Genomic DNA, 26,673 nt, shown 5'->3' on the forward strand with positions numbered 1-26,673 from the left:
CAAAGCATTCTTCCAGCCTCCACCTAGAGAATTCTTTTTTAAATAGCACAAATTGAACTAAAGATCCAAGAGGGCACCCCTATCCAAGGGCTGGTAATAACTCAAGAAAAATTGAGACTGAAGCGCTAACATTGGCTAGAATGTTATGTTTCTGAAGGAGCCACTGAAGTCGATAGCTTTAAAAGATCGACTCAGCATGGTTTAAAAAGGGTTTTCTTGGGGGTGAGTGTGTGAAACAGAATGGCAATTTGTGCTAGGAAGGGTGTCAAGGAAGGCAAACAGACAAGGGCAGCCCCACAGCACTCCATTTGCCATTACAGAGGAAGGGACAGGTAGCAAAAAGTTTGTCTGTCAAAAAGCCTCAGGAGTGGGAGCAAAGATTTTACATCAGCTGTCCCACTGCTGGGAACTTTCTGCTGCTTTTACCTGTAAGCAGCCTGCCTTCTTTCCTGATCTGAAACCTTTGTGTGGGAATGCACAAGAGCGTGTTTGTTTTCCCGTTGTCCTCTCATTTTGAGTAAAGATGGATATTCAGCACTCACTGAATTTGAGCAGCACAGTCTTTTGAATGATTAATTCAGATGGAAATAGCGACATGAGGTAAAGAGTCACAGAAAAAACAGTTGTTTTAGACCCACATTTCTTTCAAACAAAGTTCACCAAGCCTAGGAAATCAAAGCTCTGTTAAGTTGCCCTTATTCAGAAGACTCCCACATCCACAAGCAACATCACTTCATAATGCAGGCAACTGATAGGGTTAAGGAAAGTTAAACTACAGATGTAAGCACAGATGAATTTGGATATTCACACCTTGCCTGTTATTTCTTCACAACATTCCAGAGCTGCAGCTAAGAACCAGCTTCTAGGTGCATGTTCCCTTCTTCATACAAATAATAATTATAGAAAAACCAACAACAAACACACACACAAACCACAAAACAAAGCACATACCCCCCACCATAAAAGAAAATAAGTCCCTTGAAAAATCCTGGAAAGTAGTGTCTAATTCCCTGAAAACGCTCATCCTTGGAGATAGATTTCTAAACAGATTGCCTTTCCATGAAAAATGGAGACATTCAGACTCCAAATTAACCAGGGTTAAAGGAGTGCTTTGTTGGGATACAGGAAACTTGGGTTTAACCCCTCCTTCTCTGTGTGATTAAAAATGAACATATGCCTTCTACCTTCTGGAGGCCCAACAGGCCACTGCATCCTAAAAGTACTCCAGAGCAAACAGTGGTGCAGGTGATGTTGAAATGATGCACTGCCTGCAGTATCACATTCCCGAATGTCACATTATTTACTGTAAGCATCCGTGAACTACATGTACCCTTATCTCCTGATTCAAAGGTAGTTGGCTGCAGACACCAACAGGGGAAAACCACAAACACAACATTATGTGATTTGTTATTTACTTTCTGTCGTTTACCAACACAGATCCAACTGGCAAGGGATCTAGTTTGGGTTGTGAGGGTTTTTTTAATTTGTAAAAAAGTTCAAGTTTGCAAAGTCGCATAACTTTTTGTTTCTAAGTTGACAATAAACAAGAACATCTTTAAGCATTTAAATAAGACGCATTTAAATGTCCAATCTACTCTTTAGCTATAAAAGGAATTAATTCAACCATTTTTGCATACTGCAATTACAACACCACTCACCGAAGAGTTTGGATGGAATCCTAGTGAGGGACGTGAGTGTCCCTGCAGCATGTTTAATCCCATTTAAAAGTTCTGGGAACTACTTCAGATGACATTTATGATACCAGACCTCTTGTCAAAAATACCTCTTTCCAAATATTTCACAGAAATCAGTAGAACACCGTTTCCAGGAGGCACATCAAATTGGCTTCAGTGGAAGCTGAGCACCTCCCGGTCATTAGGAGACAAATTATGCCCCACTTGTGAAACCCTTAGGTACAGGGCATTTGTACTTCTACCATCAACAGAAATGGGCTTTTCTCATTTTAGGTAACATATTCACATGTGCTATGAGTTTAGCAAAGTATGGACCAAGCACTGCATTTTTCACTTTCCCTGCGCAAGACATCTGAGGTAACCAGGGCTCCATAACCTGAAAAAGCTGTTCTATGTCTTATGGCCATTACCAACTGCATAAAGAGAGGAAAATTAGATTGCATGTTTCCCCCTACCCACCTCTTTAAGCGTCCAAGAAATACTGCTCTGCAGCAGCCTCAGGTCAGAAGAAACCAGACATCTACCTTGTTGAGCCCAAACTTCCCTGGTTCTGCTTTTCATTCACTCAGAAGCCCAGTTTGACCTAATTCTTGCCATTTCCAGATGAAATCAGTGTAATCCTGAAACTAGCAAGTGGTAGCTAGGCATCCTGTGTCCAAACATGTAGTTATGTCCTGGGTGCAGTTAACACACATCAACAGGGTAAAATAAAAATGTATTTGTTCAGTCTTAGACAGTAAAGTGAGGGCACTAACTAGCACCATCCAGTTCCTATGTAATAGCCTAACAGTTAGACTTCTTCCCAGGAGAACACAATTACAGGGCTGATCCTTCTGTAGAAATTGGAGCATCATACAATGAGGAATGCAGAGGTCAAAATACAGCCTGATCTGTCGTATAATGTTAAGGCCACTGTAGCATGTTTTTCTAATACACTAATGCAAAAAAAAACCCAAAAACCAACAACAAAAACCAAACCCCCAAAAAAACCCCAACAAACAAACAAAACCACAAACCCCTGAAAGAAATGCAGGGACTTGAGTAGGGGGAGGGACTCTTCAGCTTCCCATTCAAATGATTTAACTAGAGAGTCCTGTTCCCATTTATCTCTGCAGGGGCAGGATTTTAACATGTGATACCTTGTCAGAAGACATCCAGGGCTTTCTTGTTGGTGGCAGGAAATGGCTGTTTGACCCCTGCAACACAGCGATGCAAAAAAACTCGTTCTCATTACTTTATCCAAGAGTATTCCTACCTCCCAACTGCTGCAAAATCATTTCCACCACTTCATCCATCATAGAGCATATCACAAGAGGAATCTCATCTCATGAATCCTCAATGGATGGCCAAATTTCTTTGTAGTTCTAGCTTTAATGGACCATACCTTGTTGTTGGTACGATTGTGGATACACTCAAATGCATAGCATTTCTTAGCAACTCTAAGCAACCTCTAAGGAGGTCATGTTTAGCAAGCATTTGTCCATCTGGAGCTGAACTCCCTCTCTGCTCAGTTGTGGCTACCAAAATACCTGACACAGGTATTTGGATTGCCCATGGAAGTTACTGAAGGTGGACTTTAGAGCATGCACTGGCTGAGTACTATTGTTACTGAGTCATTTTCCTTGTCTTCCTTGTGCCTTGACTAGTCCTAAAAAAGCAGTTATTAGAAGAAATTACTCTTTTACCCAGGAGGGCTACATTTCTAAGAGGGGGATGACGTTTTGCAACTGTAAAAACCACTTGATTAAGCATGACAAGTTTTAGAAGGGAGGACAGATGCCTCTCCAGACTATTGAAGAGACACACTTGGTGAATCTTTAGCACGACACTTACTGCTCTGCTGCTGTAATCACACTTCTTCATTGAGATTTGGCAGGCACATCTCAGCAGCAATACCAACTTCAGCAGTCCCTTGTCTCTTTTCCTCACTTTTTCATTTGCTTTTCAATGCTCTCATTCACATTATGCTGTTACATTGGCCCATGCAGTTGTGCATTCAGCCAGGTGAGGACTGACTCAGATTAAAAAGAGCCTATCACAAATTTCTAGCTTTAATGTGAGAGTATTCATATCGTGGTTTAACCAGCACAATTCAACTCTGTACCAGTCCAGTGGAAATATAAAGTACATGGTAGATAAACAAGTTATCCCTAGGAAAGGTATGACCAGCATCCACCCACAGCTTGCACCTTGGCCTCTGTCTGCCTTTGTGCCACCCAGCCCGAAATGGTGTTGACAAAAGCCAAAGAAAAGAAAGAGGAGATGCAGATGGTAAGTTCTGGGTTATTAAGCTGCCAGTTAAACCCAACAATAACATGCTTGCTTCCCAATACAGAAGGGGCAAAGACAGGCCAAAATCATGAAGAGAAAACCTCTCTGCCACCCATCAGAAATACACTGCCCAACCAAGTCCCCCTGCCCTCTGATGCTACTCCAGTCCTCCTGTTCTGCCAAACCACAAAGTGACAATTATTAACATTATTAAGAACTTTTACATCTGACTTTACTCTCGACTTTACCTCCCAATTATCTTTTTTCATTAGTTAAACAATGAACAAAGGGAGAGAGAGGGAAGAGGGGGCCCTGGTTCAAAGAAGCAGGTACATACCAAAGTGAAGACTCCAAGTGATAAATACAGAACTAAGGAATGTTCTCCTTATAGCTCCCATCACTAAATATGAGCTTCAGGGTTTTCAGGAGTGTTTCACACTACAAACAAAACCACCCTTACTCTTAGTCACAGAGATAGTCATGTGACTTCATATTAAGATTAAAAAAAAATCCCTCAACAAGTGGCACAAGAATCACTGAGAAAGCAGTCTATAGTTTTAAATTACTTTTTATAATTTTGATGTTTAGAATAGGAAAATAGGCAAAAGAGAAACTGGGCTGCCTAAAAGAAATGAAAGAGGTAGAATGTAAGGCATAAATTGAATAAAAGATAAATCAAGGAAGGGAAAATGGCAATCCACAAGCCTTTTAGTCATGCAAGCAAAACCCACAAAGTTGAGCAAATATAAGCAATATTCAAAGTTAAGTCTAGCATTTAGTTTGCATTTGAAATAAGCTTATCTGCAGATTTTTCTTGTGAAAGAAGTTTGAGAAGCCTTACCCTAGGGGACAGGGATGTTTTAAATCTAAAATTAATAAAGAATTTGAGGAGATGGTTGAAACAAACAAACAAAAAAAAATAGAAAAAGCAACCCAAAACACCAAATGACTAAACAAAAAACAAACCCAAAAATACCCAACGAAACAACAAATGGGTCCTTCAAGGAATAGGAGGTTATTATAGCTTCCTCCCAAAAGTTTAAAGACTGTCACAATGAGACACACAACTGAGATGTTCCTTGACATTTAGAGAATGCTACTACTCAGCTGTATCTTCCTTTCTTAAAGTTAACTCTGTTTCATGAGCACAAGAACAGACAGAACTGACATATAAAGAACTGTGAGAAGGTGAACATTTACACAGGATTGACACATAAAGAATTGTGAGAAGGGGAACATTTACACAGGCCTAGATCAAGAAGAAGAAACCTAATTAATTTTACCTTTTAAATTCCCACTTGTTGCATTTTGTGGGGAGTTAAATGGGGAGGTGATGGTGCAACTGTAGGAGAGACTGCATCTGTAAGCTCTCAAGAATCAGGCCACATGAGTGCAAATCCTCTCTCACAGACTCCAATTTCACAGATACATTTGCAGCTGGAATAAACTAGTAATGCTGGTTATTAAAGCCCTACCACCATTGCCCTGCACAGCTTCCTAAGGAGACAGAAAGGCTGGCCCTGTCCTGCTTTGCAAGGAATTCAGATGGCCTTTGTGTCACTGCCCAGGGACAGACAATACAGCCCAAGTTCCCTAGTTCACTGTGACATGTGGATTCCTATGCAAAGACATCCACATCTTTTCAAGTGTCAATACAGGGAAATCACCTCTGGAAGAAACTCAAGCAATAAAAAGAAAAACATAAAAGCCAAGGGGGACTGAGGCCCACATACCAGCTTCTTTCTATTTTTCAGCTGATGGCAGTTCAGGACACCATCCACCACATCACATTCATAGCAACTGCACTTGTGGACAATAAACAACCCAAGTCAGGTTCATTAGAAGAACTTCATTCATGTGTTTTAACGACTCCTTGTCCCACCCTGAGAACTATCACAGGCACTCCTACTAATTCCTTATTCTTTCCACAGGCTCTCAGACGAGGATTGAAGCTGTTATTAAGTTAGCGCCTTGCCACGAGTGCCCTCTTCTATTAAGAGCAAGCACAAGTTTAGTAATTTAGTGTTCTTTCACTTCAGGTCCTACACCTGCTGTGAGGATAAACACAGAGGCACAACCAAACATTTCACCCCTTACAAAAGGGAAACGTTTACAGTTACACTAAGCATAAACCAAACACAAATGAAGCTACCGTGAATCTTTCTTCACTACTTACACTTCAATCCTTCAAAGAGAAAGGAAGGACTGATTTTACCAGACTCTCCATGAAGTATTCACATGTACAAACAATACTTTCCCTCACATTAGTCTCACCCCTGACACCAGCACTACAGAGATCAACCTCAGTTCTTGCTGCCTTACCTGTATTTCTGCTGCAAAGAGTTCTGCACCTCAAAATAGGGATGAGAACACATCTTCACACCCAACCTCTCCCTGCACTGATGACTTGCTCAGGGGCTGTCATGGCCACCACAGCTCTCATTAGCCACAGCTGCTGGTGGTGGCTTTGGCACAGCTGAGGCTTGTTATAGCCCTCCCTCTCCACTCTGCTTCTTAACAGCCTGTACCTGTGATAACAGCATGGTTTCATCACTCCTAACCTGCCTGTTCAGACCTTTTTGGAAGCAAAACCAACCCCAAACAAAGTGCAGGAGGAGATAAGTTACTTTCACATGCAAAATTGCTACCAGTAGAATAAAAAATACAGAGTGCAGTGACCCCTAATGAAGAAAACAGCTATATTTATGTAAAGGTTGAATGAGTAAATCACTAAGAGATTGTATGTAAAACAATAAACACAGTTTTTCCTTAGCACATAGGATGGTGGTGGTGAGATAGGCTGGAGAGCACAGTGTGTTCAGGTGATGTGGTATGTAGGGTGTTTGAGGAGAAAATTAAACATCCAGTGAGGGAAATGGAAATGTAGCCTCATTTCTGTTTTTCCTCTGAAAGCCCTTCATGACTCAGTTCCCCTCCCCTGTTGTGATCCTTCTCACATTGGAAGACCAGCCCTACTCTTTGCTAGCATCTGATACCCTTGCTGATGTTTTAACTTCTTCCTAGACTACTTTTTACGGGAGGAATCAACCCTGGTTTTGTAAGCACTGTCTTCAACGCCTCTCCCAGCTCTATGTAGTGCACACTGTGCGCTGACAGCTACCACTGCAGCTATTGGTTTTGAATCTGCATTTGCAACTATGGCCCCTCTATGTCTTTTTCTGCTTTTCTCTTCTACCTCCAAACTCTTATTTTCAGATTAGAAATGGACTTCTGGGCAACTACCATGTAACCTAAACAATGTAGATTCCCCCACATGGTGGGATCCTGAGCTGTTGGGAAATATGGCTCTCAGCAGAGAATAAAGGTTACTATCTCAAGTGGGCAATGGTACTTTATTACCCATCAATCATATCTGGACTTGCAGCAGTTTTTCAAATGGGGAATATGGGTCAAATTCAGCAGAGGTGTAAAGATTATTGTTCAATTAGTCATTGAATGATCATGACAATATTATAGTTTTACTGCCATGTTAAGGTGGAGGGTATGAAACATCATGGAAAGTTCATGTTCACAGTAAAGATAAAACCAGAAGAGACAGAACAGCAGGCACAGAAAATTCCCCCAAGCTTACTTCTAGGGTGGAGGATGTTATGGACATATCATGGACAGAATGGAAGCATCTGGAGCTGACCAAAGTAAGGACTGCTAGATTTTGGTCCATATAAACAGCAGTTCCTCTGCTGTCTTCACACACTACTTAAGAAGTGGAAAGATATGGTACCCAAAGATACTTACTGCACTGTGTGACACTGGAAGGTGTGAAGGCAGGTCGTTGAGCAGAAACTGAACTACTGTGAAACAGCCGAATGGATGCTCACTTTGCCACTCCTAATTATCATTCCATGATACACAAAAGAAAGAGATGGCAACACATGTTTTGGAAAACACATCATTATAACAGATGTCAGTCCTTCTTTTCCATTGTACTTATGCCTATTGTACACCCAACAATGAAAGCATCTGTCATTTCAGCTATCCTCAGGAAAGAGATTTGTATATATTCACACTGGCATGTCAAGCAGCAAGTAAATTTGATGGATAACAGCAATATTAAAACTCACAATAAGAGGAAAAATTGTACACTTCTAGATCCTTATAAAAATGTCCTTCTTTTATAGCTTTCAAATTTCAGTTGCCCAGGGAAAAGCACAGGAAGGTGAGAAAAATACAAAGAGACATGACCAGCAGCACACTGGAGAAGACACAAATCCTGGCTAGATGTTTTCAAGTACTGCAGTCCAAATAACATTGTTATGGGCCTCACCTATTTGGACAATTGAGCTCACAGGTCTCTAGCAAGTCCGCCTGTCCTTTACTCTTCCCAGTGCACGAATATCACCAACACTCTGAATACTGGCCCTGCTGCCCAGCTCTGCTAGGGACCTGCACCTGTGAAGCAGAGGTGTACTTGTCACTCTGCCTCAGGCTCGCTCTGCTAGTGGCAGGAGAGAATGGTTCATACGCTCCAGGGACCAAGGAGGGCAGGCCAAAAACCAAGACACTCAAACCCTGCAGAGTTCAGAGGAAGCAGCTACTGGGCTTTCATGTCGCAGAGGGAATAGCATGCATGACCCACCAGGAAAATAATCATCAGTCATCTAAAAACAACAGGAGACCAAGTGCCAGGGCTCTTCTCATCCTCTCCTGAGCTGGCATAAGAGATTAGTATTTACCTCATCTCACTGTCTCAAGAGGAAAGAAGTAGCAGAGTGCTGACCTTATTCCAGAAGTTGTGGGGAGAAGAGAATGAAACAGTTCTTCCTCTATCAAGGTCAGTTGCTTCTCTGAAGGTTCTGCAGCACAACCACACTGGTACTTGGGGCAAGTGTATTTGAGACTTCCTGCTCTCAAAGTCATAAGTTTGAGGAATCACTCTAGCAGGAGACTTAATCTGGCCTGTTCTTTACTTGCATGATATACAGTACCATCAGGGAACAAAATCTCCACAATATGTTTTTTCAGTAGTAGTTGCAGTATCAATATAGATTTCCTAATTTAGGGGTAAGTTTGTAAGGCCAGTTCATCTCTTTCCACTGCAAATCTCCAAAGCACAGCAGAGGGACTGATCAGTAGTCACAGCAGCTACCGACAAAACCACAAGTATTTGGAGAATTTTTTTTCCCCTGTTTGTATAGATCTACTTTGAAAAAGATTTGAAAGAGTTGATTAGTGTTTGGTCATTGGGCATCTGTGACAGAAGATGACTAAGTGAATCAGTAGTTCCTTTCACTTATAATCACTCATTGTGGGTGTTGGGTAGCAGTTGTACAAAAGTGTATGGCTGCTTTTATTATACATGGAAATGAGCTTTCAAAGCAAACCGGGGGACAAATGTTGCTGTTCAGAACAACCATTAGTCTTCTGATCAAATCCCTCTTTGATATCCAGAGTGGTGCGTTCCAAGAGCACATGCTCTTGACTGCAATATCACGAAAACTGGCTGGCTCACATGCAGGATTGTAATTTGGGTAAATCTGTTTCCTTTAACATACTTACTATTTGCAGTGAGGAGGAAGAGGGGTTGTGGGGAAGAAGAGGGGTGCGAGGTAGCAAAACAAGGCAGAATGCCAGCATTTTCTTTCAGTCAGTGTTCATACACGTTTTGCCAAATCAAAGAGGTGAATTACTGTAATGCTTTTGGAGTCTGGTGCAACTCTTTTTTCTCCCTCTGAGCCTGCAGTCAGTTGGTATCATTTTGTAGGCTAGGAGAGCTGTGATTTCCACTCTGGGGGATATGAACTCAACAGTTGGATCACATTTAGAAACTTTCAAAGACAGCATTGGGTTTCTGTTCTTTCAGGATGAGTTTTAGCAGATGGCAGTAGCCAAGACAAGTCACCCAGCCTTCCACCTCCATTAACTTCCTGAAGGGAAGTTCTAGCCAGGTGGGGGTTGGTCTCTTCTCCCAGACTCTCAGCAATAGGACAAGGGGGCACAGGCTCAAGCTCTGCCAGGGGAAATTTAAGTTGGATATCAGAAAAAAATTCTTTACAGATAGAGTACTCAGGCATTGGAATGGCCTGCCCAGAGAGGGGGTGGATTCACCATCCCTGGAGGTTTTTAACCTGAGATTGGCCGTGGCACTGAGTGCCATGATCTAGTAAATGGACTGGAGTTGGACCAAGGGTTGGACTTGACGATCTCGGAGGTCTTTTCCAACCCAATTTATTCTATGATTCTATGACTCTATGATTCTATGATTCTAAGTGTTGGCTGGTGGGTGACTAGTGCTCTGTGTTTACATATATTTGGTAGTATCATCATTGTTCTGAGCTCCTGTAATGAAACAATTTCTTCTCTGCTCCTGCTGTGAATGACACTGAATGAATTGTATTACCTTAGCCAGAGTCGCAGCAGGCACTGGGTCAATGGGTAAAACTGTCCAATATAAACTCACCCAACAGCTCAATCTCCAGCTGTTGACATGAACTGGATGGGAAAAAAATAGAAATATGGGAAAGGGACACAATTAGATTGAAGGGAAAAGAAATCACTATCAGTGGGAAAATAGCCTGAAATGAACTAGAACCAAAGCAAAGCATACACAAAACATTCAGAGTGCTTCAAATAGGTAACTTTCGAATTTCCACACTATTGAGGAGAATGGGCTGCAAATAGCTTAGTACTTTTGCAGAGCTTGTTGAAGTATTGAATTTCACATCTTGTCTGCCTTCACTCTAGTGAATTTGAGCACTGTTTTCTCCTGAGACCTGAGGATGCTGTGCACCTCACAGATCAGGCTCTCAGTTCTCTTGCTTTAAACAATTGGACCCAACCTCCTACCACTGTACTAGCCAAGACTGTAACTGAGCTGTGAGTTGATGGCTTGCAAAGTAAATGGTAAATTTGCACCCTGGCCCATGGATATCACAGAAACAAAGAAAAGTTCCAGCAAAGAAAGTGCTGGTTCTTCACCTCTTTTGGTGAAATACTAAGCATGTTCATTTCTTTGAATATTGCTGCAGAGGTACAAACTGATGGTCTATGGCATCTGCCTGGAGTCTCTATATTGGAAAATAAATCCCAGAATGTCTGTTTTTAAAAATGTACAAATCTCTGTTGTAGTTTGGGATTATTATGTAAATTCTCTCCCCTGCCACTTAACTGCCCAGGCCAGCGGTTAACAAAAGAAGCAGTTAACTGTGATCGCTGGGGTGGGGGCAGGTTTGTCTCTTTTGGTTTTTTTTTTGGATATTCTCCTCAGTCTTGGCTCGGCGGAACGGGGGAGTGGGGGCTCCAAGGAGGCAGGCTGCCCTGCTGGTTACTGCTGGGGTTTTCCCTGGCTGTCTTGCCGCTGCCTACTTCGGATTACTTTTTCCTGCCGTGCTGCTACCTGCCTTGGATTTGCTGCTGGTTGCTGGTACCTTTCTGCTTCTTGGACGGGGAACACAGGGGGAAGAGACTGAGTCCATCTGAAAGCCCACTGCTCGTCTGTTTCGCTGGAGAGGGACTGAAACTCACTCTGCAGCCAGCGGGCTGTGACAAGGACACTTAAGTATAACCTTTTCTCCCGGAGGAAAACCTGCTGGGTTTTGTTGTTGTTGTTTTTTTTTTTTTCTCTTATGGTGTTGGGGAAGTGGGTTGCACTAGTCTGTTTACATATATATATATATATATATATAGCAGTTATCCTTCTTGTATTAAAATTCCTTTTCTTAAATTTGATAAAGAGTGGTGTGATTATTGTGGAGGAGGCCCCTCCCCTGCTTGTGGGTAAAACATTTTGGTTTTTCCCCTCAAACCGAGACAATCTCCTTTACTAAAATGCTATAGTTCTATCAATTCCATAATTTATTTTTTCCACAGCCAACAGGTAGGAGAGTGGGTCCTGATCTGTCCCATTTCTGTGAGCCCATGAGATCTCTTTGGGAGACTGGTAAGCGAAGCAGAAATGTGTGCCCATGATCACACAGTCCCTAGCATAAATGTGAAGGCTACAGGGACTATACTGGTAGGTCATACCCTGTTGGATGGTATCATGTTTGAGTGGGTAGAGTAGTTCAGTCCTGGAGGAAACATAGGCTGCTTGCCTGGGGAAGAGAAACCCGTGTCTGGAATCACTGGAAATTCTTCCCTCACTTTTGTTGGGTGAAACATTTTAACTTTCTTATTTTAACTTAATTTACTATTTCATTTCCCCTGAAAACTATGGACTTTCTTATTATTTTTTTAAATCTCCTTTAAAGAACTTAATTTTATATCTCATTTGAATTGCTGCATTTGAACCACTACTTTTTCAAGTAACCTCATTCTATAATTTATCAGGCCAGCACTGATTGCAAGAAAGGGCAACATCCCACTGTTTCACCAGCATGGTTTCCTGCAGCACAGCATTGTCCCTTAGTTATTTCTCACATCTGCAAAGGTATCCCCTGAGCCTGTTTAGCTGAGAAATGGTAAGGTGCCCTGAGATGAACTGCCCACCCCCACCACCCCAAAGAACAGTCTTCCTCTCTCTGCCATCTTGGCATTCCCTGTTTGACAACCACACTGCCTGCCTTCAGTTGTCTGGCATGCACTTGACCCTTCTGTGAAGTAATTTGGCTCCTAAATTGGCAGAGTACTGACATGTGAAAAAAACTGAGTTGTTTCCTATCAGGTTTGCAAGCTGGATTGTCCCAGTTGCCAGAGCCAGCACAAAGCCAGCAGTGCAAACAGGAAACTCCAGGAGGCAGGAAGGGTAACTGCCCTCCTTTTGGAGGGAGGTGTGCTAGATGAACTAAACACAAAGGAGAGAGTGGGTGCAGACTTACACCATTTCCCATAAGAGAGTTTCAGTGAACTGATAAGCAAAGAGGAGAAATGGAGTACAGCACCTAGCACACCTAGCACCCCTGGATCCCAGCTCACAGAGCCCACAAAGTTGGGATCACATGGCTGAGAGCAGGGGAAGGTGGACAGGCTCACCCCTTTCAGCCACCATGGGCTGACATGCTGGCTTAACCAGCACAGCACACTGCAATTAATAAGACCTTCTGAGCTAAAACCTAAGATTTTGCAAAGTACTCCTGTCAGCTTGGTCTACCAGTAACTTTGTGCTAGTTTTCTACTCTGAGAAAATAAGCACTCAGAGAAGTCTCAACATTGATAAATTAAAATATACTCTAAACACAGAAAATATTTACTTTAGTATTTTTTTTTCTATCTTCTACAAGGAAGTTAATGAGTTATTAAAAAGATCTCGTATTTAGTTTTCTGGCATAGTTTTGCTTTATTGTCATTGGTAGATGAAAAGTTTTTCTTGCATTGCTAAATGAACACGAAGGACAACATTGAAAAAGCCCAGCATGTCCTTTTGGTGTAGTATCATGATGGCAGTAGGTTAATAGCCATAAACTGCCATTGTAACTCTTTACCTGCTGGTTTCCCTAACTTTTGTTGACATATACAAAATCAATATACACCACCAATAGCAGAGGTTCCTTCTATTTTATATTAGAACAATCCACCTCTTTTTTTTTTTTTTCCTGAAAACTCTACGACATTATCTGCCCTACATTTTCAACATGTAGTCTGTAAAGCTTGGATTTTCTGCAGTGTTTCAAAAACTCTTGAAAAAGCTGAATGCAAGAGCCTTGTGAACATACTTTTGGGAAGGAGAAGGTTGCAGAGCTGTAATCCTGATGGAAGAGACCATGTGATGTATTTTCCATGGACACAGCAACCTTTGAGTTTTTATTTACATGTGCCTCCAAGATAGGTCAAATTGCGTATGAACACCCTGGATGAGCTTTAAATGAGATCCCTCTTTACTCCTGATCATGTAATCAGCAGCCACATTATCACAGAATCACAGAATAATAGAATCGATTGGGTTGGAAAAGACCTCCAAGATCATGAGGTCCAACCCCTGGTCCAACTCCAGTCCATTTACTAGATCATGGCACTCAGTGCCACGTCCAATTTCAGTTTAAAAACCTCCAGGGATGGTGAATCCACCACCTCTCTGGGCAGCCCATTCCAATGCCTGATTACTCTATCTGGAAAACATTTTTTTCTGATATCCAACTTTTGTTCTCAGTTAATTGTGAACTCCTCTCCCTCAGGTGCCAGAGAGATACCTGAACACGAGCCTGCACTGCAGAGGTAGGAGCACCTATTTTAAAATAACAGCGATTTGAAAAGTACTTTGGGCTTAATGTCCTTGAAGCACAGACATCCGCTTTGAATTCTTTTTGTTCCCTCCTCCTGATACACAAGATTCGTGTCTCCTGCTTCAATCACCTTTCAGCAATCTTCTTGTCATTCCCCATGATCACTGGAAACCTCTCCAGTTCCAAGGACATTCTTCATTTAGGATCGCTACTGTTTTCTCTCTTTCCAGTTCTCACCTACTTGCTTCTCCATGCTGCCATTAAAACAACCCACTTGGCGTCCCACTTGGTTCTTTGTATTGCTCTGCTGACTTCCCATTTCATGCCAGAGGGAGCTTCAATCACGTGTGTGCTCGCCTGTAGGACTGCACAGCCCCCGCCTGTGACTTCCTGATGGCGTGTCAATGAGGTGCTTACACACCACAGCCATCTCTGCTTTACGTGTTTCCACCATGAGCTCTGCAAGGATGGATGTTTTCCCAGCTGGGAGGCAGGAGGTGGCCTCAGCAGTTTCCCCTCAATCAGCAGTGTATCTCAAGGTCTTGCATTCTTCCACTTCCAGATTCTTTCACTGAGGGAAGCATGTTTATTGCTAAGTATAATTTTGCCTTAGTAATGTATGGTTTCCAGCAGAATTCCTGGAATCTGTTGTTTACAAGCAGGGTCAGAGGTTATAGAAATACTTTCAGTTTGCATGAGTGATATTCCAGAAGGTTTTGCCCATGCATAGTGTCTAAATTATATGACAACTGTGTTTTTATTGGTGTTGATAACCTCCCTGGCTCTAAAATCTACTTGTTCAGCTGTGGGGGTGGTTCAAATTATTTCTAGACAGCTCACTAAATAAAAATTAAAACTCTCCATTCCTCTTCATCACCCAGACTCTTCTCCCAACATACACAAGAATATTAACAAGAGAAAAACCATCAGTAAAGCTTTTGCATTTGAAATCTTGCAGCTGGAGATCCTCTCTCAGTGTATCAACCAAACACATGGTTGGCAGCATTATTATTCAGTATGAAAAGTTCCTTCAGCATCCTGTTTCTAACCCTGAGGAAGCAAATGAGAAAAAGGACAATGTCACCAAGATGAGCATCTTGATAGTTTCCCATTTGGAACAGGCCTCTCAGAAGCCTAATGCCTGACAGTACACAGAGGTGTGTTGAGAGGATGTTGTATGTACCTTGACTCTTTCTGGAGAAAGGAGATCTTTGGTGGTATTAAAAACTGATGGTTTAATGCTGCTTTTGTCAGAATATTGGTGTCCTGCAGTTTTCCACTTCTTCTCCCACCAAAGTCAGTATGTGTCCAGCTCCTGCCTGACCAAGCCAGTAGTGGTGATGTGCAGTGGGATGTAGGGTCACAGTAATCTTGTATCCACAGTTCAAAGTGACTATGCCATCAACAATAGGAGGGACTCACTGTAATGTGGACTTTGGATCAGATTTTATGGCCCATATTTGGTAGACTGAACACATCAATGATTGTAGCAGGCTGTCCTCTATGACCAGGTGTAAAATGGGAATATATATCATAGAAAGTATTGTAAAGTGCACAGAGTTTCGTGATGACAGCTGCTTTAAAAGCTGGCCCTATATTTGGGATTGGAAAAGTGTGCAAAAAACCCTCTGCTCTAGAACACCAATTTTCCAGTGAGACAACTCAGGCAGGACTGATTTGGGGGCTACCAAGGGCTGCAGTTCAGCAGCTAGAAGGTGGTGTTTCAGGGATTTCACATAATCCTGTACTTCAGTAGAGCAGCATCATAAACCATGACCAGCAGAATTCAAGATCTAGGAAGTTCAGCTCCTGTCCATTACAGACGGATAATAAGAGTGCAGCTGCCATGCAGTAGCATGCAAGGGGGTTGGCATGTAATTAATCAAAGAAAAAATGTCTCTGCATTATTCCAACAAGCAGAGGTTAAAGGTCTTAAATTTAATTCTAAACAGGACAGTGATCCCCACCCAACATAAACATTTACCCAAGTGAGATTTGCATAATCTCTTTGATCCTCAATCTGCTCACCTTAATCAACCACATCATTATTTAGAAAAATGTGCCTCCATGTGCCTCCTCTTTGCCTACTTTTGACTGCTCATTAACCAAAAATCAACAGAAGATGTTCTTTTTTGATGTACCAAGACTCTGAGTAAACACATTTCCTAGAACATAGAAGTTCTCAAACTTTGCCTGGGTGTGACCATTTCAATAAAAATCTTACCCCATTGTAAAACCAGAAAATCCCTCATGCATGGAATCATAGAATGGCCTGGGTTCAAAGGGACCTTAAAGACCATCTAGTTCCAGCCCCTTGCCATGGGTAGGGACACCTTCCTTTAGACCAGATTGCTCAGGGCCCCATCCAACCTGGCCATGAACACTTCCAGGGATGGGGCATCCACAACTTCTCTGTGCAACCTGTTCCAGTATCTTATCACCCTCACAGTAAAGAGTTTCTTCCTAATACCTAATTTAAACCTGCCCTCTGTCAGTTTAAAGCCCTTCATCAACTACTGTACCACAGTGCACACTGCTTTTCACTGCAAAGAGGAATGACAGGACTCCAGGCAGCCGAGAAGCCCTTTCACGGGAGACCACCAGCTGGTATTTAGCAAAGCAGTGTTTGGAAAACCCACTTGTGCTCAGAAACACTGGGACAATTAGAGCACTGCTGAGCTTCACCCACACTCTTTCCCTAGCAATTCTGCTGACTTTATACTGACATAATAAGAACCAAATCACCATCGTGGCACCTAGTTTCAGTTTTCTGATTAGGAAAATGGCAATAATAGTATGTCTCCCTTTGCATAATTTTGAAGTCTCAAGCTTCAGGCCACTTATGTCAAAGAAAACAGAGGGTTGCTTGGGCAACTCTACTAATTTTTTCTATGTGAAAGTGCAAGTAACAAGTGCATTTCTGAAATTTAGACACACTTCTTCATGCTGATGTTCCAGTCTCTTCATTTCTGTAACTGTCACCATCTGATAGACATACCTGAGCAGAGATGCATTTACTGTCACTCAAGGGATATCTGGCCTATTCCTAAAAGGTTGTCAAGGGTCCAGCTACACAAGGTGACCAAACTAACCTAACAGCTTGTGTATGCCAAAAGCAGGACTTCTATTCTTTACTTTCCTCTCTGTGGCACCAATCCTGGATGCATGGCATCTTTGGGTCTTAACAGGTTTGGAGGAATGAGAATGTCTATTGGCATAGATGAGCATCAGCCCAGCACTGACTCTTGATGTTACTACAGGTCTTATCTTCATGCTACTTCCTGCAGTACATAAGACACTGGATCAAACTGGTAGTACTGGATGGTGATGACAATGGATGCAGGGCTCAATTCACTTCTCAATCCGGTGCCCAGATCAGCAATAGACTCCAGGTCACTGACTTTCTTCCTGATTGATTTTTCCCCCAAGGATTAAACATCTGTGTACAAATGCAAATGGTTCTTTAATGCTTTTCCAAATTTTGGACAGTCTTGCATAATCATTTCACAATATTTATAGTGGCAACTTGTGTTCCAACTTAGGCTGCTGCTCTTATCTCCTAATTCCACAGCAACGATGAGGTAAAAGATGGAGTGGAAACTATTTTGGCACATATATACACTTACCCAATGTGCTAAGAAAACCCTTTTTGTTTCTCCCCTTCATTGCAGCTAACAAGTCAAAGGAATGGATACTCCAGAACACAGTAAGAACCTGTATTGATAGAAGGGGAGTAGAGCATGTCCTGTACCTTGATTCTGGAAAAACATTTGGTGCACACAATATAAGCAAGCTAGGGAAAGACAGTTTAAACATAGCTGTATAGAGGGGGTACAAAAGCACTAGGAAAAACATGCTGAGAAGGTAACCATCAAAGGTTTACTGCTAAAACATAAGCCTGCACCAAGGCAGCATTTTGCACTAGTTAAATTCCTATTTAACCTATTCTCATTATGTCCTGAACAGAACCTGTTTTCACTACAGTTGGAGAGTCTTTTAGAAAACATGCTTATTACAATTACAACTGACACTAATCTGGGACAACCTGTGAAATAATTGAGAACAAACTTGGATTAAGAAAAGATGTAAAAATGTAACAGAAAATAAAACAGAACACAGTGGTCATTGTAACAATCCATGTTGGATCTACATACTGAATATTACATGTAATTCTACTCCCTGTCTTCAAAAGGGATACAGAACTAGAAAAGATTCAGTGAAAATTGATACAGCTGACCAAAAATATGGGATGTGTCTTTATGAAGGGGGAAAAAAGGGGAAGACTTTTCAGTCTGAAAAAGAAATGGCTGAGGAAGGATATATCAGTGATCTATTGCTGAAAGGAATGAAAAAGGTGAATAGCAAATTATCATTTATTCACTTTCAAAGAAAGACCTAGGCAGCATAAAATGGAGTTATGACTGGGTCAGAGTGAACAGAATGAGATAATCTTTGGTTGGTTGAGCTATGTAACTCTTTCTCACTGAATGTTGTGCATGCCAGAAGTTGACGCTGTTCAAAACTGATTAATCAAAAGAAAGTTTCATATTGATTTAATCATGTAACTGACCTGACTACTAGGAGACAAAAAACTTTTTTGATTTTAAATTATCTAAACATCCCCTATCTGGAAGGCCACAAAAGCAGATGGATACTTGCTGAGACTCTCTCCCTGAACTTTTAGTACCACATTTACGGCATGGATAGCCGATCAGACTGACTCATTCCTCTTCAAAAGACTGCTGTCTTCCCAAACTCCACAGTCCATTAGCAAGCAAAAAACCTGTTCTTAATAGACATCAGTTTTACAGCATTACAGAAAACATGATATGGATTGACCTATTTGGAGACCATTGATGCTTATTGTTTGCAAAATGATGGTTAAGTCTTCATATGCTTTTAAGGTTGCAATACAGAGCCAGAAAATCAATGTTACATAGTTGTTTAACTGGTAAAATCTGTATGACAAAGCTTATGCTAATGCTGTCAACACAAAGAAAAGTGGAATATGCTCATAGTCAGCAAACACATTCAGCCACTTTGAGAGGACTCAGCATGAAAAAGAGTGGAGGCTTATGCAGAAGCTGCAATTTGAACAGAAAACACCATTCAAAAAATCCTTTTTAAAAAAACTACTTAGTATACCTACTAGCTAGGTATACTAACTGGAGATTGTTACCTGGAATCACTGCCAGAGTGTGCTGATTGGCTAATCTCATGAAACTGAAGCTAAGAATTTTAGACGATGAAAATGGAAAGTCAGGTGCAAATTGAAACATGATGAAATATCGAAATATTTCAGTTAATGTCACATTGACATTAAGTTGAAGAAATAATTTAATAAGCTCTATGACCCTAATTAAACTTACGCATCCTATTAATCCCACTAATCGATCCAATTAAAGACTAAAGCAGTACCCAAAATTGCCCTGCTGAAGTGAGTTTTAACAATGCAGCTAAGCAGAATGCTGTGGTCAGTCAGAGCTCAGTGACCATTACGTAGCCAGGAGGCAGAAAAAGGATGTAAACTCACCTGCTTGGTGTTTTTGAGGTAAATGTTACATTGCTCAAGATAAATAGTGTTCACCCACCGTTACCTGTGTTTTTCTTGGAGTGTTTAGTGCTTCACAGCTGAGGCTCTTGTTAGCAAATCCTTCCTCTGCAAAATGCCCACTCCTAAAAGACAAGCTCATGGTATTTTGTACTACACGCAACAGGAAAAATCATCCTTCATCTTTCTTTCTTCCTCATTAGGAAATACTCAGGAAAACTTTGGGGAAAAAAAGTAAGATTTAACATCTTTGTATTTATTGGGTTCTGAAACAATACACATTCACATCCTTTTGAATACAGTACATTTGGCACAGTAATAATGTTTACGATGAAATAACACTAATGAATGGCAAGAGATTCAAATTACATCCATAAGAAAAAAATTCTGTACAAATAAATCGTCACAATAAAAAAAAAACTAACCCCCAATTGAATACACTTTATATTTAGCCAGAACTATTCTGCACATAATTTAAGAAGAGGTAATTAGTAAGCCTTTTTGGAGAGAATTATTTTTCACTCTATGGAGAAAAATGAATTTCTATCTTTAATAAAGTCTATTTGGGAGGAAAACCAAGAAACAAAGGATTCTTTATAATTATTAATAATCTTTTTGGCATTTTGCACTCATTTTACAAAGAAGGAACAGGAAACATTTTACAGAACAGTCAGTAATGTAACAGAATGTCCATTTTTAAGAATTATCTTTAAAAAATGTTCAAGGTAACAGACAAACCTTCTGATGTAAACCCAAGGCAGAGGATCTAACTATTTATATTGAAGAAATATCTGCCCATGCAAAAGTTTCTATTTCCTTCACTTTACTCTCAGCATCCTACTGAACACTGCAGGTGCTGAGGCCTCTTGAAATACAAACATTTGCTAATTATCTTTACATTGGAAATGGGCATACAGACTACATAGGTTGCACACAATAGCTTTATGGGATGCTTGTATTCCTTCAAAATAAATGCTCAGAGTTCTGTGTAAAGGCTTCTTGTTGAACACAGTAGTGCACTATCTGATAACTTGCCTTCCTAGCCAGTCTACTCACCTATGGAAGAGAATGCTTTAGCACTGCGATTAGGTCCTGCCCGGATGTCAAAATCTAACTGTGAGGAGAAATAAAGAGAGCCAGTGGCGAGACACAGATTGATGGGCAGCTCTACAATCTATATCTAGGAGGGAAAGAAATTTAACCATTGAGATGATGTAATCATTAAGATGTTTCTGCGCTGGTACTCAGCTCCAGAAGCTAGTTTTTTCCCAGTACAAAAGATTACTGAGGATAAATTAAATTAAAGGCTTGATCCATTATTACACCTGTAGGCCAGACAACACATTAACTGATATATCATAATATTTAATATTTTGAAATAATCATAAGAATATATATAATAATTACACCTGAGTTTTAAAAACAAAACAAAATGGAACTGAATGGTGTCATCAGTAACAGGCTGTGAGCAGCCAGACGCAAAACTGACACAAATTAACTCATCTGCTTGAGACCGAGATTATCTCTTAAAGCCAATGATTCACACTTTTCCCACCATGATTTGTAACATTCCTTTCTCTTTCCGAGCTCTATCAAGTCATAATAGAGTTGAAGAGAACTATACAAGAGATTTAGTATAGCTTAATATATGTCTACATCTTTTATAACAGAAACCTCATCTTTCTGACAGTAACTTGAACCAATACACATACAAGAGTATTGCACATGGACATTATTATAATTATTCTTTCATAGACTAACATTTTAATAGTATGCCTGAACATGCAGCAGTTGATACCTCTATATTCAATGAATTCCACAGGCCTTGCAGCAAACACTATATACAAAATCTCACCTGTACAAAAGGCAAAAAAGCTTCTTTAGTGCCACTTTGCCAATCACAAGTATATATATTTTTGTGCAGCTGGAAATCCATGTGCAACAATTAATATGGATTCCAATGACCGCTCACTCAGTCCAGTAAAATATATAATAAAATGACCTCAGCGATACATGTACACAAAAAAACCAAAACCAAACCCAAAACCAGACCACAGGGTACTCCTGGAAATATAAGTACATAACACTGTTAGCGTATCTACAAGAGGTAACTTCACATTAGTAATATTGTCCACATGAGTTACCATTTCAATTCATACACACAAAAAAATATCAATTTACAGCTTTCAATGTCAGTTTGTGAATGTTTGATCTTCAGTTTTTGAACGCACTTCCACACAATGCATGTGTAGCCTTATTTTGTGTCTTCTAAAAGCAGATTTCTCTCTAGATTTTAAACATAAAACCCAACAAACACAGTAGTAGTATGGTTTTGTAAAAGTGTGCAAAAGTAACACACTGCTGAGAAAATAAATATAAATAAGAAATTATTTATCAATGTAGCTACAATGGAAAAGGCAAATTTATAATGTTTATAATTAATTTTTTATGTAAAATTAACTGTAAACATTTGCAAGCTTGGCATCACATTAATGGTTCATTTTAAAGGATGTTAAATTTGGTAACATGGATAGTACACCCAATTGCCTGAAAAACAGTAAAATGGCTGTGTTAAAGTAGTATAGGCCTTTAATTCTTTAGCCCTTTAATAACTATCCATATAGTATCTATTTCTTGCTTTAAATAAAATTTCACTTATCTTTGTGACTTATTTCTGGGAGTTTTCTGTACATTGTATGAAGAACTTCATTAAAATCCTCAATTGATGTGCTTCTTTCTGTGGACAGCTTTATAGTTTGTACCTCACCACAATAAATTAATAATTGAGGATTATACCTTGACGAAGGCAGACTTTGCTTTCCAAAGGGCATCTCAGTAGAGACCTCACTGTAACTGCCAGTGCAGAAGAAACAGTTCCCACCTTCTTAGCTTAAATACATGGGATGATTACAGACTGTGGTCTGCTAAACTGCTTTTTTAATAGCACAGCTCCATTTTCTACGGAAAAGATGCACTTTTGTCCTCTGAGGATTCCTATTCTTAGGAACAAAAGAAAAGTTGCAAATATACGGCAGTGTGTTACATCTACAATTTCTGATACAAAATTATTTTGCATTGCTTTGTGAGACAGAAATTAAGAGTGCTTTCAGGTCAGAAGACAAAGGAAAAAACAATAAATATATACTTTAACTGGGGATATGGGCTCAGGGTAAGAGAAGTAGTTCTTGATCTACTAAGTCTCAGTAATGTGATGATCTCTTCAGAATCACTTCTTGCAGCATCATTCATCTGTCAGCCTAACGTTGTCTATGGCAGTAGCTCTTCTCCAAAATAGGAGAAGCCTTTAAATTCTTCTTGGTTGATTTGCTTTATAATTGTCTCATCCACTAGCGTTAATACTGGTTCTTCTCGTGTAAAGTCTTGATCAAAGTTATTTACATCCCTTTTGGTTTTCTGAGAAGAAAAATATAAATAAGGTGAATGGTAAAACAGCACAATAAAATAAAAGGTGCTCTCCCTCCTCTCCATCCCCCTCCCCAAAAGGCTGAACTTTCTGGAATGATTGAAATAAAAGAGGAGCTACTTCACAGAAATAATAACAGACATATGAGAGAAGCTACAGGAGCAAGTAATATAAATGAGTTCAGGAGAGGCCACAGAAGCAGTACTATAAATGAGTTTCCAGAGACTCACAGGTCTCTGACAGGCGAAGGAATAGCAGTATGATGATAAAGCAGGAAGCTGAGATTAGGACTAATTTAAGAAAGGCTTTGGCATAGTAGGTGGTATGGCTGTTTCCTCTTAGATTTGAGCAAAATCATCTCACTTCAGAGGCACAGAGCGAAGTGATTTAATTGATTTCCCCACAACACAGCCTATTGTTTCCACTCTAATTTAATCATTTCTTTATATCAGGCTACACTCAGCTTTAAAAATCTGAGGTAAAGCTTGCAACAGCTCTCAATAGAAAATTCTTGAGCTCCACGTTGGAAACTCAGATTTCCTAATGTTGTCAAATGTCATTCAGAGCACCATGGCAAAGTGTGAAATTATATCTCCAAAGCAATCCACCTCAGAACTCTTCCTTATTTCAAGGGCATCAAGATTTCCCCATTGAAGTCTAAAGCACCTCACTCCTTCAGCAAAGCTGGACCAACCAACAAAGTGTAACTGTACATGTCCTGGAATAAGAGGAACTAACCAGAGACAGTCTTGGGGAGGCTGATTTGCTGTCCTGAGGGTACTCATGACAATAACTATCTGTGACCACTTACATGAAAAAACCCCACCTTGGCTACAGTAGAAAACATTCTTCATGGCCATTCCCTTGAACCGCACTGTTCACATTTTCCATGTTAGCAGAGTATTTCAGGCATGTACAGGCTCAGGGAATTGGAACAAACATTTTTCACTATACTGCCTCTTTTCTCTTTGCTTCATGGAATCTAATAATTATCTGAGTGACACTGAATGGAGGCACACTGACACACTGAAAATGAGCTTTGTGTTCATCCTGCACAGGTCTGAGATTCAGATGATATTGGAAATAGAATAGCTATTTAACTTGCAAAGTAAAATGATAAAGTCGTACATCATAAAGTATATTAATGCATTCCAAATGGGATATATGCCCTCTTTCAACACAGGTAAATTTTTCTATTTTATAAATATATACATACATACACATGCACACAGACACATATTTTCTTCATCAGCCCTACTGAGACACAAAGCAGTTTTCTTTCTCACAATTGTAAAATGGTTATAGCAACCTTCACTGTTTGTAAGAACTTTAGAGACAGAGGGAAACAAGTGTCTGTATAATTGCAAGAGACTGTCACTTGTAGACCAAGTACTTTCTATGTCAAAAATCCATCACCTCTCTCTAAAAAATTCCATTAAAAGGAGAGGGATATGGATTTAACAAGCATATATATATATATATCCTTATATTGTTTACATTTGAAATATTTACTTTATACCATGAAGACTGGACATAGAGTGTATACAACCCATATACTCTGAACCGTGTAAGGCACACGAGATACAGCCTTGGACTTTATGGTTTATTTTCCAAATCATTTGGGCAAATATTTCAAAATAAGAATGAAATTCCATCACAATTTTTAAATGCATTACATTGCAACTGTGTCTACGTTCTTCTTGTTCTCCATGTCCTAGTGTAGTATTTTCACACACTCATACAATGAATTTGCTGCAGGAACAGTCATTGAAGCAGAAGGAGGTAAGTGACTATTTGCAGAAAGCAGAATTCACATTCAGAACTGGAGTTATATGCAAAAAAAACGTAACTACACTCACACTTCAACCACTAGCTATTGAGGGCAAATGAGCTCTGGAGTAGCTGACAACAAATACAATACATGTTATTTTCAGGTTTTCACACTGAACTCATTTGTGAAAAGTGTTAACTCCTTGCTGAAGCTAAAAGAGTAAGATGTCAAACTCTTCAAAGCCTATCAGGGCAATTAATTCTGAATAGCTACTTATTCCAGGAAACTATTACTAAGGCTTGTGAAGGTGCTAAGATGAAAAAAGAGCACAGATAAGTACATCTAAAAAACTGTCCCAACACTGGTGTACCTGAATCCTAGTGATTAGTAACTGTGTTTTCAGTAGAATTTTGAATCCCAAACATTTGTGAAACAACAACGAAAGGTATTTGTTTAGATTTAAAAGCCTACCATGGCTTTAAAATATGCCTTCAAGACCAAAGGAGGAAATAGAAAATTTTAATTTCTCAAATTTATAAACAATTTCATTTAGTTTTGGCAGCATAGAAGGTAAACCATCCAATTTATTAACCGGACAAGCATGGAGCAATCTATGACCGCAAGGATACACTAACAAGTCTCTAACTAAGCAAATGATGAAGTGAGATGAAAACAAGTCACAAGGAACAAAAATGAGTGAATTAAGCCATATCAGACCAAAGGCAGAGTTCATAACAAGTATTTCTTTTCGACAGAAAGATTTATTTGAGAAACCCTACTTAGCAACTTAAGACACTTTCTTCCTGAAGCTATGACTATTTTGCAAGGCTCCATCTGCTACAACAAAACAGGTCTGGCCACATTTCTGCTACTATTGCTATTTTAATGTACTTGCACTGTGAATACTCTATAGGCCAAGAGCATGAACCAATACACAGTTGCATTACGAGGAGTCAGGATGAAGGTATGAAGGGCTGTGGCTGTCTCCCAGCGGAGAAGCTGAGAAAGGAAGGAAGATCTGCAAGGTAAGGAGAATATATGAAAGAAACAGAGTGCAGCTATTATCCACCTTTGAACATTAAAAAATCATGAAGATAAAAGGAAAAATATTTAGATTGGCTGGCAAATGCATACTTTAAAATGCAGTAATTAAATGGGTGGGCTTATGTTTATTTAGCCTGCAGCTCCTGAGACTCTGGGACATACTAGTTTAAGTTTTTTCCAGGTAAGACTTTTCAATTTCAGATGACTGAACAAACTACTACGAAAAAAGAATGCCCAAAACTACAGCTTGTCCACCCAAACACACAGCAATTCTATTAGGTTTCAGGTGCTGCTGTTTTCTCTCTAGACCACACAAGCATCTTGTCTTCACCATGCGTCAATGCTACCCGAGAGCAGGGGCACAGCAGCTACCCAAGAGCTTCCAACAGCAGGTGCCAAATTCCACACACTGCACTGGAACTGCTCTGCTGCAGGCAGCATGTGGGCAGAGCCTGTCTCTGTCTGACAGAGAGCAACAGCAGTGCCACGGCACTGGTAATGACTCCAAATGACATGACTCCAGTTGTAAATCTCATCAGAGAGATGGCTTCTCCACAAGCAGAATGTCTGATCATGAGAGGGAATAGTGACTCGCTACCTCTTGTGCAGGAAACATGCTGGTCAATTGATCTTTTGTTTTCCTTTTTCCCAGCAGGGTGAATGCTTCACAAGTCTCCCATCTGAGCATTAACCTTGTGTGACCTGCTTATCCTGCGAGCCATGGTGGACTTGCTTCATGTGGGTATGATCTGATTTGATGGAACACTTAGGCTACAGAGATAGAACTCCTTCAATTAATAAAT

General features: G+C 40.3%; 1 protein-coding gene across 1 annotated transcript in view; it reads right to left on the reverse strand.

Moving 5' to 3' along the window:
• Nucleotides 1-19,866: 19,866 nt before the first annotated feature.
• Nucleotides 19,867-26,673, reverse strand: part of PRKCE (protein kinase C epsilon) — a 296,445-nt gene continuing 289,638 nt past the window's right edge. The window contains exon 15 of the mRNA XM_071577229.1: nucleotides 19,867-23,045. Within this exon, the coding sequence (XP_071433330.1) occupies nucleotides 22,899-23,045 (147 nt within the window). The 3' untranslated portion in view covers nucleotides 19,867-22,898. The remainder of the gene's footprint in view (nucleotides 23,046-26,673) is intronic.

Source organism: Pithys albifrons, chromosome 2, assembly GCF_047495875.1.
Source record: "Pithys albifrons albifrons isolate INPA30051 chromosome 2, PitAlb_v1, whole genome shotgun sequence".
Lineage (NCBI taxonomy): Eukaryota > Metazoa > Chordata > Aves > Passeriformes > Thamnophilidae > Pithys > Pithys albifrons.